The 14,902-nt window shown below is 32.3% G+C and overlaps 2 protein-coding genes across 4 annotated transcripts in view; one reads left to right on the top strand and one right to left on the bottom strand.

Moving 5' to 3' along the window:
• Window positions 1–7,843, bottom strand: part of LOC105334821 (ATPase MORC2) — a 30,797-nt gene extending 22,954 nt beyond the window's left edge. Inside the window, exons 1-16 of one of the 2 annotated variants that reach the window (XM_034462067.2) lie at window positions 7,496–7,843; window positions 7,104–7,157; window positions 6,785–6,819; window positions 6,480–6,548; window positions 6,228–6,318; window positions 5,633–5,741; window positions 5,025–5,099; window positions 4,640–4,857; window positions 4,124–4,369; window positions 3,797–3,842; window positions 2,513–2,598; window positions 2,147–2,287; window positions 1,755–1,778; window positions 895–1,049; window positions 282–306; window positions 14–117 (exon numbers count right to left, since the gene is read on the bottom strand). In XM_034462067.2, the coding sequence (XP_034317958.2) occupies window positions 14–117; window positions 282–306; window positions 895–1,049; window positions 1,755–1,778; window positions 2,147–2,287; window positions 2,513–2,598; window positions 3,797–3,842; window positions 4,124–4,369; window positions 4,640–4,857; window positions 5,025–5,099; window positions 5,633–5,741; window positions 6,228–6,318; window positions 6,480–6,548; window positions 6,785–6,819; window positions 7,104–7,157; window positions 7,496–7,563 (1,546 nt within the window). In that variant the 5' untranslated portion in view covers window positions 7,564–7,843. The remainder of the gene's footprint in view (window positions 1–13; window positions 118–281; window positions 307–894; window positions 1,050–1,754; window positions 1,779–2,146; window positions 2,288–2,512; window positions 2,599–3,796; window positions 3,843–4,123; window positions 4,370–4,639; window positions 4,858–5,024; window positions 5,100–5,632; window positions 5,742–6,227; window positions 6,319–6,479; window positions 6,549–6,784; window positions 6,820–7,103; window positions 7,158–7,495) is intronic. The other variant, XM_034462068.2, reaches the window with a different exon arrangement.
• A 354-nt stretch (window positions 7,844–8,197) lies between these two features.
• On the top strand, window positions 8,198–11,897 carry LOC105334803 (hypothetical protein). 2 transcript variants are annotated; one of them, XM_011438384.4, is made up of 6 exons: window positions 8,199–8,334; window positions 9,647–9,692; window positions 9,997–10,089; window positions 10,179–10,240; window positions 10,715–10,835; window positions 11,687–11,897. In XM_011438384.4, exons 1-6 carry the CDS (start codon window positions 8,232–8,234, stop codon window positions 11,889–11,891), a joined length of 630 nt encoding a protein of 209 aa, XP_011436686.3. In that variant the 5' UTR covers window positions 8,199–8,231; the 3' UTR covers window positions 11,892–11,897. The 2 variants fall into 2 exon arrangements, with proteins under 2 accessions (XP_011436694.2, XP_011436686.3); XM_011438392.4 differs by lacking the exon at window positions 9,997–10,089 and having other exon boundaries at window positions 8,198–8,334.
• The last annotated feature ends 3,005 nt before the right edge of the window (window positions 11,898–14,902 follow it).

Consider the following 14,902-nt stretch of genomic DNA (forward strand, 5'->3'; position numbering starts at 1 on the left):
ATTCAAAACTGACCACATTGTAAGGTAACATTGATTTGCATGGCCCTCTTTCTGACAAACTTCAAATCTTGTGATGGAGGATCTTTCCACTTTTGTGATATATAACCAAAATTCTCCCTGTAAATTAAAATGCTGCAGGTCATGTTTATGTTTCATAGCAATCAAAACAGTTATAGTCATTCTTTACATGCCCAAATCAGAAAGCTTTAACCCTAGTTTCATAAACCTTAATAGCATGTGTAATTAGAGAAGGTATGGATTTTTGAATTGAAAATACTTACCAGAATTTTGTAACGCCTTGTTGAACTAAAATGATACAATAATAAATTATTAACACAGTATGTAAGATTTAATTGAAAAAACTACACCATTGTAGATAATTTTAATGGAATCATTTAAAAACTTTAGAGTCAGCATATAGTTTGATAAGGTACATGTACATGTATATATCAATACAAAATATATGTATATGTTAATGTAATAAAAGATCAAAATTGTATCTATATCTGCAACAACAGAGTTCAATTAAACAAATTACATGTACAGTGTAGTTTTATACAAAATGCCCTAAACCTTACACATACAATAGAAAAATGGTAAGTCATTAAGAATAAACTTTAACATGTCAGGTGTCGTGGCCCTACATTAAATGACCTACTGTGCGAATAAATAAAAATTCCTTGGCTTCATTTTCTGGCGGGTTGTCTTTTTTTCAACAAAATTTGTATAGATTTGCTTCTATATACCATGAATTAAGACTTTGTTTCAAAATTCGTTGGAGGTTTAAATTTTGTAGGTAAGGGGTACCAATGAAATTCACATAAATAGAGCCATCTTGCACAAATATTAAGGATTCCCCATCACAGACAATCACAGACAGAGAAACAGACTAACCCACGCCTATGTCCTTCCAGTACTGCACCATGTGTTCTCCCATGGCCTTCAGCAGGTGTCGGTATTCCTTGGCATCAGCAAAGTCTTGTTTGTTGTGGGTGGGTTCCAGCACTAGGTAGGGGATATCCACCACACCCACCACCCCGCTACAGAATCTGTAAATGCCACAGAAATCAATAGAGATGGCATAGGTCCAATGGAACTGATATCCCATTAATGACATATGCAAAGCCTCTACCAAAATTTTGCACATGCATGTACAGGTACTAAAGCTCTTACAGGTAAAAATAATTGCTTTTATGTAATTGCCCAACCAAGTAAACTGTACCTGTATGAGAAAAATATATGCACAAAAACCCTGAAGCAAACAAAAGAAATTGGTAAAACATGCTATGTTCATTGTGGTAATTATTCAACCATCTAATAACTGGTTGAAACTCTCTTTCTTTATCATGATAAAATATTTAAAAATCTCAGACAAAATCAAACTCATTTCAAGAGATTAAAACTGGATACATAGAATTGCAACTTTTTCATTTAATAAGTCATTGTTTCTCTTAATTTTTAGGCAACTTAGAATCAAACAAAAAATTGACGAACTACCGGTAACTTGCAACATTTTACCTAAAAACTAAACAGGAGGATCTCTATCCACAAAAAACCCAGAAACTTTTATCTTACGAAAGCAATACAAATAGGTATTGATTTAATTACCACATTTTATCTGCAAATTAAGAGAAGCATAACAAAATGTGTTCACAATCAAACCACCTACATACATGTTCATGCATGGAAAGGGAGAGAATCTATGCAATAAAACAAAAGCCTTTATACTTCCATCATAATTATATACTACCTACCTGCGCACAGGTAAATGTTTTCCACTAAGAAGGCAAGGAAACAATGAAACCAGGTGTTGGGTTAAATGGGACAAATAATTCAAAATAACACAGAACAGGGCACCACAAAATACATGTAGCAGTATGCAATGATGGGTAGAAGCTATGCATGTTTCAAGAAAGCCATGCATTTTCTAAAGCTATTTGAAACTGCATAAAAATTAGGTCTAATAATCAGCTCCATTGTATTTGTTACCTCAAAATCAAATAAACCATACACATATCATTTAAATAATAAAATGGCAGCTATTTACTATTACACACAATGCCTCTCTATCAAACTACAGACTATTTACATCCCGCATAGCCAATCCATACCTTACAAACTAACTTCTGAGCAGTTTACTACTTACACTCCCCCCTCCATCTGTGGTCCAACTTTCTCGTACATTTTGATGAGACGACTGCAGTTGTACACAAACACACCATCATGGGCTCGATTCTCCAGGTTTATACCAAAAATAAAGTTCAGAAGTTTGGGGTCCTTGAGAGCTCTACAAGATTACATGAGTTGTAAAAAATACTGATCTGATAAATTTCAGTAAAAAGCTACCCTTCAGTATTTGAATTCATCTTCATATCTGTTGAAAAATTTAACTGTACGATATCAAACTGAAAGTTGTGACTTTTCTTAATCTTAAATCTCAAATCCATCTGTACTTAAGCTTTAAATGTACTTAAATAATATTCTTAAAAGAAAAAAATTCTTTGCCACTCACTTGCTTTTCCTTTCTGCTACCTGCTTTTTTAAGAGTGCATCTCTCTTCATTTCTGCTGCATGCTCCTGTGCTTTTCTTAGCTCAGTCTACAACAACAACCATTAAAGTTTTAAATATTCTTTTTTCTAATTAATTTCTTTAAAATTGAGACTTTCTGCATAGCGTCAATTTTCAAACAGCTCAAAGGGGTGACCAGTCATGAACAACAGGGTATTTACTGAGGGTGTACGATGTTTTGTTTCTGTTTTTGCCCCTAGGATATGTCCAAGATAATCAGCATGAATAAGTGACAAGGACAATGGCTTCAATAGGGCCACAGAGGTGATAAAAATAAAGGTGAACGATTCTTCATGATGAGTGGTTTATTTAAATAGTAGTATTTAACCATGTTTCTTAAATGCTTATTAATTACGAAAAACACTTGATAGGCTGACTCAATCAGGCCCGGAATCAGCATCTATCATGTAGATTTATTAATAACATTTGTAATGGCAGCGTACAAGGAGATGGTGACTGTATAGGTCTGTTGACAAATAAACAGTTCATACTGATTTAAATGGCCTTTTTAAAACAATATATCTATCAAAGGATTAAGAGCAAAACATTTTCTGCTAAATACACTCCAACAATAATTTCTACATACTGTAGTAACCTAACAGAATAAAGGCTATTTACTGAATTACAAATTATGATAGCCAATGCATTACATGTTTTTTAAAAAAACACCACAATTCCATTGTGGTGTATAATACGAACCCCTTTCTCACACAGAATTATTTTAGAAAAAGGTGCATATTATCTTCAGAAAATACAGAATATATCTGTCAAATTTCAGAGTGAATGAAAAAAAATCAATAGACTTAATTGCAGACTGCATGAAATGTTACAGTAGGGATATCATCTACAAAATTTGACCCCAATAAAGGGAACAGATTGTTTACTAGTGTTAGATCAATATTTGACTTTCAAAAAAACTGCAGATGATCAAAGTTGGCTGTAATTTAACACTACCTAGTTTGTGTCATGTCAGGGGTTCAGTGAAAAAACAAAACACATGTTCATCATTTTTCAATATGATCCGAAAATGCAGTGCAATATAAAAAGTTACATCCTGTAATCAAATACTAGTAATTCATATCTGACCAATTTTCTGTTCAACAGTGTGTGAAAAAACCACAATAAAACATGGTTGACTCTTCATCCAAACACATACACAGGTATTTTGAATTAATTAATTAAAGATATTACATGTACTATAAATAAATTGCAGTACTAAGGACCTACCCTTTGTGCTTTTGTTACAGCATCCCCATACTTGTTTTCTAGAAATCTAGGAAGAGAAAGCAAGCAAATTTATAAGAACAAATGCATGAAAATTTCATGCATCCGAATAAACTTTAAATACAGTCAAATTAATAAATTTCCACATAAATTTCTCTTAGTTCACTAATAAAAACTGCACACTTATAAAAAATTTCAGTCCAGAAATAACAATGTCATGCCTAACGTTTGTAAAAAATATGTTTTGATAGTTCTGTTTGCTAAAATGTAAGCTGTCTCTCTCTCATTGATAAACCAATTAACTGTAGTTGGTTTCTTCTGCACACTCACTTGGCTTTACTCTCTGCCTCCCTCGATTTGGCTTCAGCTTGTTTAGCCTCTTCTTTTGCCTTTTGGTGCTCAATCTCTGACCGTGCTTTGAATCGGTTTGAAGAATACTTATATAGTTTTGGTTTATATAAACAACACGCTAGTTTTTTAGTCCGCACTTTTTTCCCCTGTAAGTAAATTTTCATCCTAGGATCCACATATAATATTGCTGTGTAGGCTCTGAAGGATTTCTTCTCTGGCATTAAACTGAAAGCACCAGATTTTAAATGCTTATTACAAAAGCTTACATCAAAAGCAATTACAGGAGTTTACATGCAAGTTTATAAACATTCTCTTTGATGTCCGTCAAATCCATACATTTACAGAAAAAAAATATAGTATCTACATGTAAGTGTATCCATATATTCAATTTGCTATCGTTATAATCAAGTGAAATTGCAAAACACAATAAAAATATACCCAGTAAAAACTATACACGATTTACAAAGCTCCTATAATCTCCAATGTATTTCTTACCCCTCATCGGAATCAAAGTCGGACTCTGGATTGGCAAGAAGAATGTCTGTTGGATCTGACAACACATCCAGCTCTGGATCTCCACTGTCTAACAGTTTCATATTATACACTATCACTACAGTTCCTGTGTTGCCCTCGATTTTATCAAACTGAGCAAAGAACTCATCCTCCGTCTTGAAAGGAGAATACTTCAGTATGATTTCCATTTCTAATCTTTGCTGTAGAAGGAAAAGAAGAGAGAAGGTCAACAAAATATGTCCTTCAAGTTCATCATTTATCTATCATATGTCATATATATATCTAATACATAGTAAATACTTTAAAATAATTTACAAAAAAATTTGCTTTTATAAAGAAAATTTTCTGTTTTCTTATATGCAGTTACCTTTTCTTTGGCTTTTGCACCTGTTACAAGTATATTCCTTGTATTTGTTTCAAAGGATGGAATAGGGACAATAACCTATAAAAGAAAGTACATGTACTAGTAATCAAGTTCATATCACAGTATATCAAGATAGGTAAAATATCAGGTATATATGATATACAGCTTTGTTAAATCAAACCATTTCCTGTGGCTATGGAGTATATGTAAGAACAAAGCTTACTTTCTGAAAACTTGAAGTTTATACATATATAAATTGTTGTGTAAATTAGATAATTAAGTAAACTGTATTTGTTTGACTTAATATCAGGAAGCCTGAAAATATTTATTTGCAATAAAGAATAACAACACATATATTTGTTTATCCACAATGATTCAATATTTAGTTGTTTCTTTTATTTTCTTATGATTTGAATGTCAACTTCAACTTCACCCATATAAAGTCACAGAAATAAATAACATATAAAAGAAGCAATAACCTTCCCTTCTGAACCCTCATATTTTCCCTTCATTCCACCCCTGCCCCTCACCCTTTACCTTTAAACTTTACATCACACTAAAGCATATTCTTCCTTAAGTTTGTTTCTTACTCTGATCATTTTTCAACTGACCTCGTCAATGTGTTCCTCTTCGTGAAACGATCTTGACAAAAACAGACAGGTCATTGTTGCTCCTTTCTTTGTGAAAAGAATGAGGTCATTGCCAATCCTCATGGAACCCCTGTAAGAGTTAATAATGCATAAGTGGGGAGGATTATCGTGTTGCTCAAAATCAAAATAAGTTGAAGTTTGAAAAGCCGTTCAGCAAAGTCATCTAACTGAAGGAAAAAATTCTTAATCAATTAAACAGGATGGCAGAACCCAACATTAAGACATAAATACAGGGATGTTACCCAATATATTACTTGATGGATATATATATATATATATATATATAAACTATCTTTTTTTACAAGTGATTTCACAACACAGTCTAATAGGAATTAGAAATCACTTCCTTATAGCATTCAAATTGTTGTCTTTATCTTTATGTGCAGCAATTTCCATAGGTTCAATAAGGACTTTGCAGGGGGCACAAATCATTTATGGTTAAGCAGAAATTTTATTACAGGTATAAATGTATTGATCATATCAAAGTTTTCCGGTATATGTTTAAGCATCTGAACTTAGTAGATCTGAATAAAATAATAATTCTTCCTAAACTTACGATTTCAATCCATTCCCATACATTCCAATATGGGACTCATCTAAGGACCTCTTTGTGGATCTTCCAAATGTAATGATATCTGCTGTTTCATCTGAAAATATTTTTTAAAAAATAGAATGTTAAGGGTTTTTTCCCACAAAGAAAAGTACTGCACACTGTTGTCAGTGTGTTTTACACAATAATCCGACAATGAGAAGCATGATAAAGAATTGTGATCGTATAGAAGTTTAAACATTGTAGCCTTCAACTTACTTGGATCCATTCCTTCCCCATCATCAACAAAAAACAACATGTATCCCCCTCGCAAACTTTCATCTGGCTCTGGATGGAAGAAATTATCATTCATTATCAACAATTACATGAATACTACCAACACTGGTTATTTCCTTAATCCTATATTACCATACAAAAATCAATATCCCGTACAATGAACAATATTCTTTTTTTTTTTTCTTTTTAACAATGAAACTTTTCATAAAGATAAATGACAATGTCACTCTTTATATGATTAAAAGTTCGTTGGCTGCATTGCATGAAAATTTAATGAAATGGCAAACCTGAGAATATGTCCATTCTTGTAGCACTTGCATCTCTGAAAATTAAAAAAGTATGTCAAAGTATATGGCATTATCAAAATGATGACTTTAAATATAGAATGTCTGGGACATTAGTAAAATATATGGTTAAATAATATAATACCCTGGAGCAACCACAAATTAAGTCAGCTATCTATCAAATTCTGAAGACTGTAGGATTAAAGATTATTCAAAATAAGTTATTAATTAGTTTTCAGCCTTGTGAAAATAAAAATCAAACAGAACTATAAATGATATCAATCATGTTTTTCACCATGACATATATTGGTGAAATACTTACCTAGCATTGTCAACCAATTCAGCCAGTGCACCAAACAAAAACTCATGGGTAGTTCTGAAAATTTAAAAGACTACTCTTTAATACACTAAAACACAAATAATATTTAAAACAATTTGAAACTTGAACAACTGTTTAAGAAACACTTTTGAAAATCAGATTTTGTAATCTTATCAAGATACATCATCAAAAGCTTGCTATATCTCATTAAAAATCAAGATCTGCAAATGACAACCTAGAGATTCTTTAGTTAACGTTTGAAATTCTTCATTTCAGTCAATTGAAAGATGTCTCAGCAAATATTGTGTGTGCATTCCCAATCAAACTATAGCAGACTCATACAAGGGTATGTACAAAGCTGTAAGCAAACAATATGCTATGAAACTGGAACTTACGAGTTTGTGTGTAAATATTCAAAGCTTAATTGTGCACGACTCAGTGCATTATAATTAGTGCTGGCCATTTCCCTCCTTGGGTTGCTTCTGAACGTCTTGCGTTATCAATAGTGTATCAATGTGCGCGAAAACTGTCTAGACTGAAATGCAAAATGTCCTCGCAAGTTTCTTTACGTCTCTGCAAGAACATTATCCTGCACATGCAGCTTTTCTCGATCTACGTATCTGAATTCATAATTCCAAGAATTATCAATTAAGCATGCAATGACTTAGTGAGATATTTCTGTATCTTTACAAAACTAAACACAGCCTCATGTAACCAAATCACACCATTTCCTGTTTATTAGACAAATTCATACACGTCTTATACGGATGCTTTTTATAATGATGATCTATTATAACAAAATTATAAAATTATAAAAAGAAGTATAACTTGCAATTTTACAAAGTAATTCTCAAATATGTATATGCAGAATTTATTCAGAGTGCGTATGTATATGTAATAAAGGGACTACTTTATTTAGTGTCCTGACATAGTATTCAAATATGAAAAAACGAAAACAAAAATACAAGAATAATTGACGATTTCTCAAAATTCCAATTAAATAACCAATACTTTTTTGTACTATATGATTTAAATTCATCAAACAAATAGAATAAAAATAATATTTAAATTTATATGTTTAATTTTCGTTTATTAAAATACATATACATTCGTATTTATGTTTTGAATAAAATGGAAGACGAGTCCGACTCCGATAGCTCAGTGGATGAATTAAAAATTCAACAACTAAAAGAGGCAGCGGTATGCGCTGAATCCATCGTTACAGAATGCAAAAGTAAGATAGTTATACTGGTGCCATTATTTATTTCTTTTATTTGAAGGATGAATATATCACAAACACGTTACAGTCCGAATTTTCTTGATATGTATATGTATGCATTCCGTCAACAGTCGGTCATCATTGCAAGCTCATTGACAACTTATTCTATTGATTGTTTCGCAAAATTCAAAATAAAAAGAAATTAATGATCTTATGAAACACTATCCAAAATCGCATACAACGTTTTATCATTTAGACTTTTTGAAACGAAGATCAAGATGTTTCAGCATTTTCTAAAAGACTTCTGGCACCTTTAATATCGACATAATAGCTATTTTCTTTTTGCTTTAAGCCTTAAAAAATAAGAAGAAAAATGCTCTCCTTTTATATGATTGCATGCATATTGCCGATAAGTTGGCCACATTTCACATGCTTAATTTTTTTTTATCCCTCAAAGTTTGCTCATTTTACATTAGTAACTTCAATGTATGATGTCTTAGAAATACTTTGTAAAGTCATAAAAATTTATTGTTTATATACATGTTTAAAGAAACTAGCACCTTCTTTTTGACAAGGCTTCACACATGTATAGATTTGTCCCTCACCTAATGCTTAAAAGATGTTTGTTGGTCCCAAGTTGTTTCGAAAATGTTTCTGATACTTCTCAAAGTTCATGGAGAAACATCTTATCAATTCAATGCCTGTATAAATATATATCTTACCTCCTGCTAAATTGTAAGGAAATCATTGGCTAACAGCAGTCACGCGGAGACCGTGTATATTCCATACACAGTCAGTACGAAATATATCCCCCCTTGAGCATTATGACGTCATTCTTAGAGTATCGTGACGTCAGGTTTTATATCCCAATTGAAACTTGTAACTTTGTTATAAAATGCTTGATTTTCATTGTTTAATTATCTCAATGTCATTTACACAAAGGCAGTCATTAAGATATAATCGTTACATAGCCATGTAGTGACCGGGTACAGGATGATACCTGGTTTGTAAATTTCATACCTGGCTCGGCTTGGCCTCGCCAGGTATGAAATTTACTAACCAGATATCAACCCGTACTAGTCATAAATGACTATATAACTATTATTATTTGAGCAGAGATACCCTGTTTTGAGTTAACAAATGTACTATAATTCTAGTCCAAACCAGACTGTATGGTCATGATGATGGATTACAATTTATAGATATTTTATCAAATATCTGATTATGAATAGATTGTCTTTTCTTTTTGGAATTGAAATGATGAATTGCATACATGTATCAGAATACATTGTAATTCTCATATTTCATTGCACTTTTCTTTTTGAAGAGACAGAAAACAAAGGTTATAAAAAACAGATGCCAGCATCTCTGAGGTGAGAAGACCAAATATTATTTTTTAAAAACAACTGCAATAGATTTAAATTTATATTTTCTTCCTCAAAATTAAAAAAAAAAATTAATTACTTTGTTATTTTATATTTTACATTGATGCCTTTCTTGTGAATTTTAATTCTTGTGGTTAAAAGGCTAGTTTTCATTTTGTCTTCAAAAGTCAAGCTTCCTCTCTTTAGGGTTTTCACCTCTGCAATGAACAGGGAAAAATTGAAAATCAAAAGGCAATGTTAGTGGAAGTGTAAAATATTTAAACAATGTGCTCAATGTGTAAATTTGCTTTAGGTCATCATCTCCTGTGGCTGAAACGAATCCTCTGAATACAACACCAGAATTTCGTGATTTTGTCGCCAAAAAGTTGTCAGAACTATTGGACCAGTCAGTAGTACATGTGTATTGTTATTTAATCATAGAAATATATAAAAAGGCTGAATAATTTCAATTTATTTATTCTACTTTAATGACAGAAATCTGAAAGAAAAAGATGAGGCAGAAAAAAAGAAACTTGAAAATGGAGAACAAGACACAGGTACAGTATCTTCTTTCAAGTTTAATTTTACATCTCTTAATAGCTGCAGAACTGTAGCCCCATGAGAAATTCAAGTTTTCGGACTGCATGGGAGCTACAGTTCCATGTATACAAAAAACTGTTGATTTGTTGCACACAAAAAGTTGCGCATGTTTTTGGACCTATTAAACGAAGAATTCTGCAACTAATCTTTTATTCGTTCTGCTCTCACAGTTTTAGTGTTGATTTTAATAAATTAGAATTCAATGTACATAAAAATCTGCATTCTTAGTTTCTATCAATGAATTTCATTTACCCCTTACAGGTAAATATATACTGAAATAGCTTACAATGATTGTAAAAAATAAACAAAGACTTTAATAAATGCAAGTTATGTACATTTTCTGCAATGCTTTTTACCTTCATACAAGCTTTCACTAATGAGAAGATGAACTGAGTTGTGATGAAATGCAAAGCTGAATGAATTTGTTTTAGGTATAAGGCTTTTTGCTTCCTCCACCACCACAATAAGAGATAGCGGTGAAGATGGAAAAATACAAATGAAACAGAAGCCACCTGTGGTCAAGAGAAGGAAACTGAGTAGCAGCAGTGACAGGTAATAGAACCATTTTAACAAGACCTTGGACTTTCAGTTGGATGTAGCTATCTATTTCTTGCATCAAAACAAGTTCAAAATGACGCAGTTTCAGGCGAAATATGCACCGATTACGTAGTCTTAGCTCAAAAGCCAGACAAATCTTGTTGATTTCAAAGAGCCATTGCTGATTGGCCAGCAATGAAATAGACAGGCCTACGTCACATTGCTGTTTGAAACAACTACCCAAAGTCCAAGCTCTTGTTAAAATGGTTCTAAACAGCATGCTCTGATAAAAACAGATATACAAGTTTAAACAATACAGTGTCAAATCAAATGTTGTAAATACACTGAATCTCGATCACATGATACATGTAAATGTATTTCACAAACTCCATTGCAGAAATTTAGGAGGAGGATACAATGGCATATCCATAATTTATCTGCAAAATTTATCTGTAAAAAAAAAACTAACATATTGATTCATCAAGCTTTTCTATTCTATATATGTGTCTTGTCTATTGTTTTAAAAGAAAAAAACAAAACAAGGGAGTTAATTTTGCAAAATAGTTCGCCTTTGGCCATAACATTTTTATAGAAAAACACCAGATTTAGCACAAAGGATACTTTGTGACTTAATCATGACTTTACAGTGTGCCATGACTCTGTCTCAAGGTCATTTGACTAATGTCAAGGTCATGTCATCAACAAAGCATCTATCAAAATGAGGCCCATCAGAGAGGTGGGGGGGGGGGGGGTGTGGTTAGTCCTTTTTGGACAACTAATGTTTAGTTTATATGATATATCAATGTTTGAAAATTATAGATTGCTTAGATATATAGACTAAAAAAATTGTTTTATTTTACATTTAGTTCTGATGAAGAAATGAGAATAGCCGAGGCAGCCATATCTGTTGAACAGATCATGAAAGAAAGTAAAACTCCTCATAATGGAACTCAAGAAAAAAGTCAAAAGACAATAGAAACTGTCAGTGAGAAAGATTCAGAGGAAGTGTTAAACCAAGTCAAAAAGAAGATAAAGCGCAAGAAAAAGAAAAGTGAAATTAAAATATCATGATTTTTAGAGGTTTTCTGTTGTTGTCCATTAAACACTAAGAGGTGGACCTATACCTAACCTAAAAAGTATGTGCACAGAAATGAAGGAAAGATTTTGAAAGTTTAGTTGATGAGGAAAGAGTAAATTATTATGATGTGTCTTTTTACCATAATAGAGTTTGGTTTAAAGTGGTTCATATATACATGTAGTTAAATATCTAACTTTTTATTGCATATTAACTATTTTCCTATATACATATGTACCTGAAAATTGATGATCTCGTGTCACAAAGCCTCAGTCACAACTGGTCGTACCTGCGTGTACGGGCGGATTTTCATTAAAATTTTGCGAGACTCGCAAGTGCATCTTAAGATCCTGGAAGGATCGACGTACGATTCCCGTAAGCACGCACGGCGGATGTTGGACATGCACAACAATTACCATGGTTTCCATGCGAGATCTAAAAATGTACGCTGAGTTGCGCTTCACCCAAGGAAGCCGTAACACGGCCGTAGCGCACCCCTGTTGTAGTTGAGGCAAAATGTACATGTTTTCACTTTGAGACTGTAATCATCGTTTCGAACAAGAAATTAGGGAGAGTAGTTCTAGAGCAAGGCAATAGAATAACCTCGAGGACAAACAAAGTCAAAAAATTCAAAAATTTCAAACAATAATGTTTCATGCGCGTATAAAGGTAGTTAACACATTGCAGAAACAATGCTAGCAAAGTACATAACCCGCATGAAACACCAACGATGCATTTTACCTGTTAATATTTACTGAATCATGTCGTGAATTATCCGTTAAGAGTTATTCAAATTCTAAATCTCATTATTGCCGACCAGAAAGTTAAACAGAAGGAACAGCTGATTCTCCTTATATGTTAAGGTTACCACGGTAACTACAACTACTCGAAACTGCTTGAAAGTCTGAGATCACTCTGCCCGTGAGGAAGTCTGTGCATTCAAAACTTTCCTTTTACTGTGTCCGTCCAGGGAGAATTAATGCCAATGTTCTGTCATATCTTCCCATTTATGACCCAGAGGTTGAAATGATCGATCCCGTCGGACTCTTTGATTTTTGAAGGTCTTTATCGTGGAACGGTTGTTGCTTCTGCGGAGGTCACTTTACTTTACCCAAACGTTTTGAGCCATCCTTACAGATGATGAGATAAATGCAATGGTATGTGCGACAAGACGTGTTACTTACTATTTTGTAGTAAATATGCATAATGAAACTAGTAAATATGCCCGTGCGAAAGCTCTACTTTCTTAATTCTTGCACAATTGTTAATTTGTTGGAATAAAGATTGGAAAGATTCTTATTTCTTCGACGAGATAATGCTTTTTTTAACACACAAATGGGATTTCCTTTTCATGCTCTGTTCTTCAGAGAACAGATTTGTCAAATTTGGGTAGTTTATCTTTTAAGGAGCCCATGGGCCATAAAAGTTAGACGATCTCTTTTTTTTTTTTTTTTATCTCTGTCTCACTTTAAAAAAAAAAGATAAAAGTATGAGATAGTAGGGAAAGTGAGACTGAGATTAAAAGTGAGCATGTATAACTCTTACGATCCCGGGGCCTTGTCCTCTTAACTAGAAAAGTGATGGGTCATCTCATATTCAAGATATTCGACTTTTAAATGACTTGATTTTGAACCTGTTAACTGTCTGAGCACACTGAATATTCAAGTTATTTAAAAGTCGAATACCTTGGAAAGGGGAAAACCCATATCTATTCTGATCAGACATGTAAAAGACGCCAGCTCCAGTTCTATAGATCTTGGCAAAATCCTCCGTGAACTTACCAGTCAAATAATTATTTTTTTTTGGTTTTTAAGTTAATATCACTAAAATTGTTAAGAGACTGATATGTATATTTTAAATAGTTCTTAAGGGTGTTGTTTACTCAGGGTTTGAGTTCTCAAATTCGGATTGTTATAAAGTTCAATGTCATGGGTAAAATTTGTTCTAAACACAAAAAGTATCTGTGAAATGAATTATTATTAACATAACATTCGATATTTCTACTATATTATGGAATTATGCCAAAACAAAAATAGACTTTTAGCCAAACAGAGGAAATTCGGACTAAATTTTGCAGATTTTGATTTCCGCTAAAATATTTTTGGAAGTACACTAATATTAAAAGTTAAGATTTTATATTTTAGTCTATATAATTTTGCATATTTTCTGTTAGTTTTACCTCATTTATTCATTATAATAACCGTATGGCCCGAATTTTAAAAATATTCAAATATGCTTAAAAATGAGAAAAGACACCATATCTCAAAATTTTGATCATTGACCTCATATAAATTATATGCCAACAGGATAAGATCAATATAAGTAGTTTAATACTATAAATGTTTTTGTATTATCATCATTCAATTTTTTGTAAAATTGGATCAAAAATGGGTAGGAATTTGAAAAGTGATAGAGGAAATTCGGACTGGAATATTTATGAAAATTGAGCTTTGTATGTATTTAATGTCAGTGCCATTCACGAATTGTATTTCATTTTCAAAAGTGTTGAGCAATTTGTATTATTTTCATAATTAAGAAAATCTCAATCATAGTGTAAAATTTTAAGGGATTTTCCTTTAATTTTCCAAAAATATACAATGGCCATTGACTCAAAAAGTAGGTCATTGACCTACTTTTTTGAAAATGAAAATTATCACTACCATTAAAGGTCTATAACACACAATAGTTGGTTTTTCATTATCATCAGTGGAATTTTTTTTCGTTCTGAGTAAACGTCATCCTTAAGGTCCGTAACAAGTACTACCACCAGTCTTGCGTCACTAGCAAACAGTGAACACACCTGTGCTTAAACAATCTACACGAGTGCAATAGTTGCATTCCCATTCCGTCATTTATTAAAAAGAAAATAATAGAAAGACACCCACTTTTACACAGTAAAAAATTAAAAGAGACTGTGTGATAACCAACGAACAATAATCGTGAAAGAAACATTATTGTAATAATACATGTACATGTATCAGCAATATTTATTAGTGAAAAAATCGAA

The sequence above is a fragment of the Magallana gigas genome, chromosome 3 (genome assembly GCF_963853765.1).
Source record: "Magallana gigas chromosome 3, xbMagGiga1.1, whole genome shotgun sequence".
In the NCBI taxonomy this organism is placed as follows: Eukaryota; Metazoa; Mollusca; class Bivalvia; order Ostreida; family Ostreidae; genus Magallana; species Magallana gigas.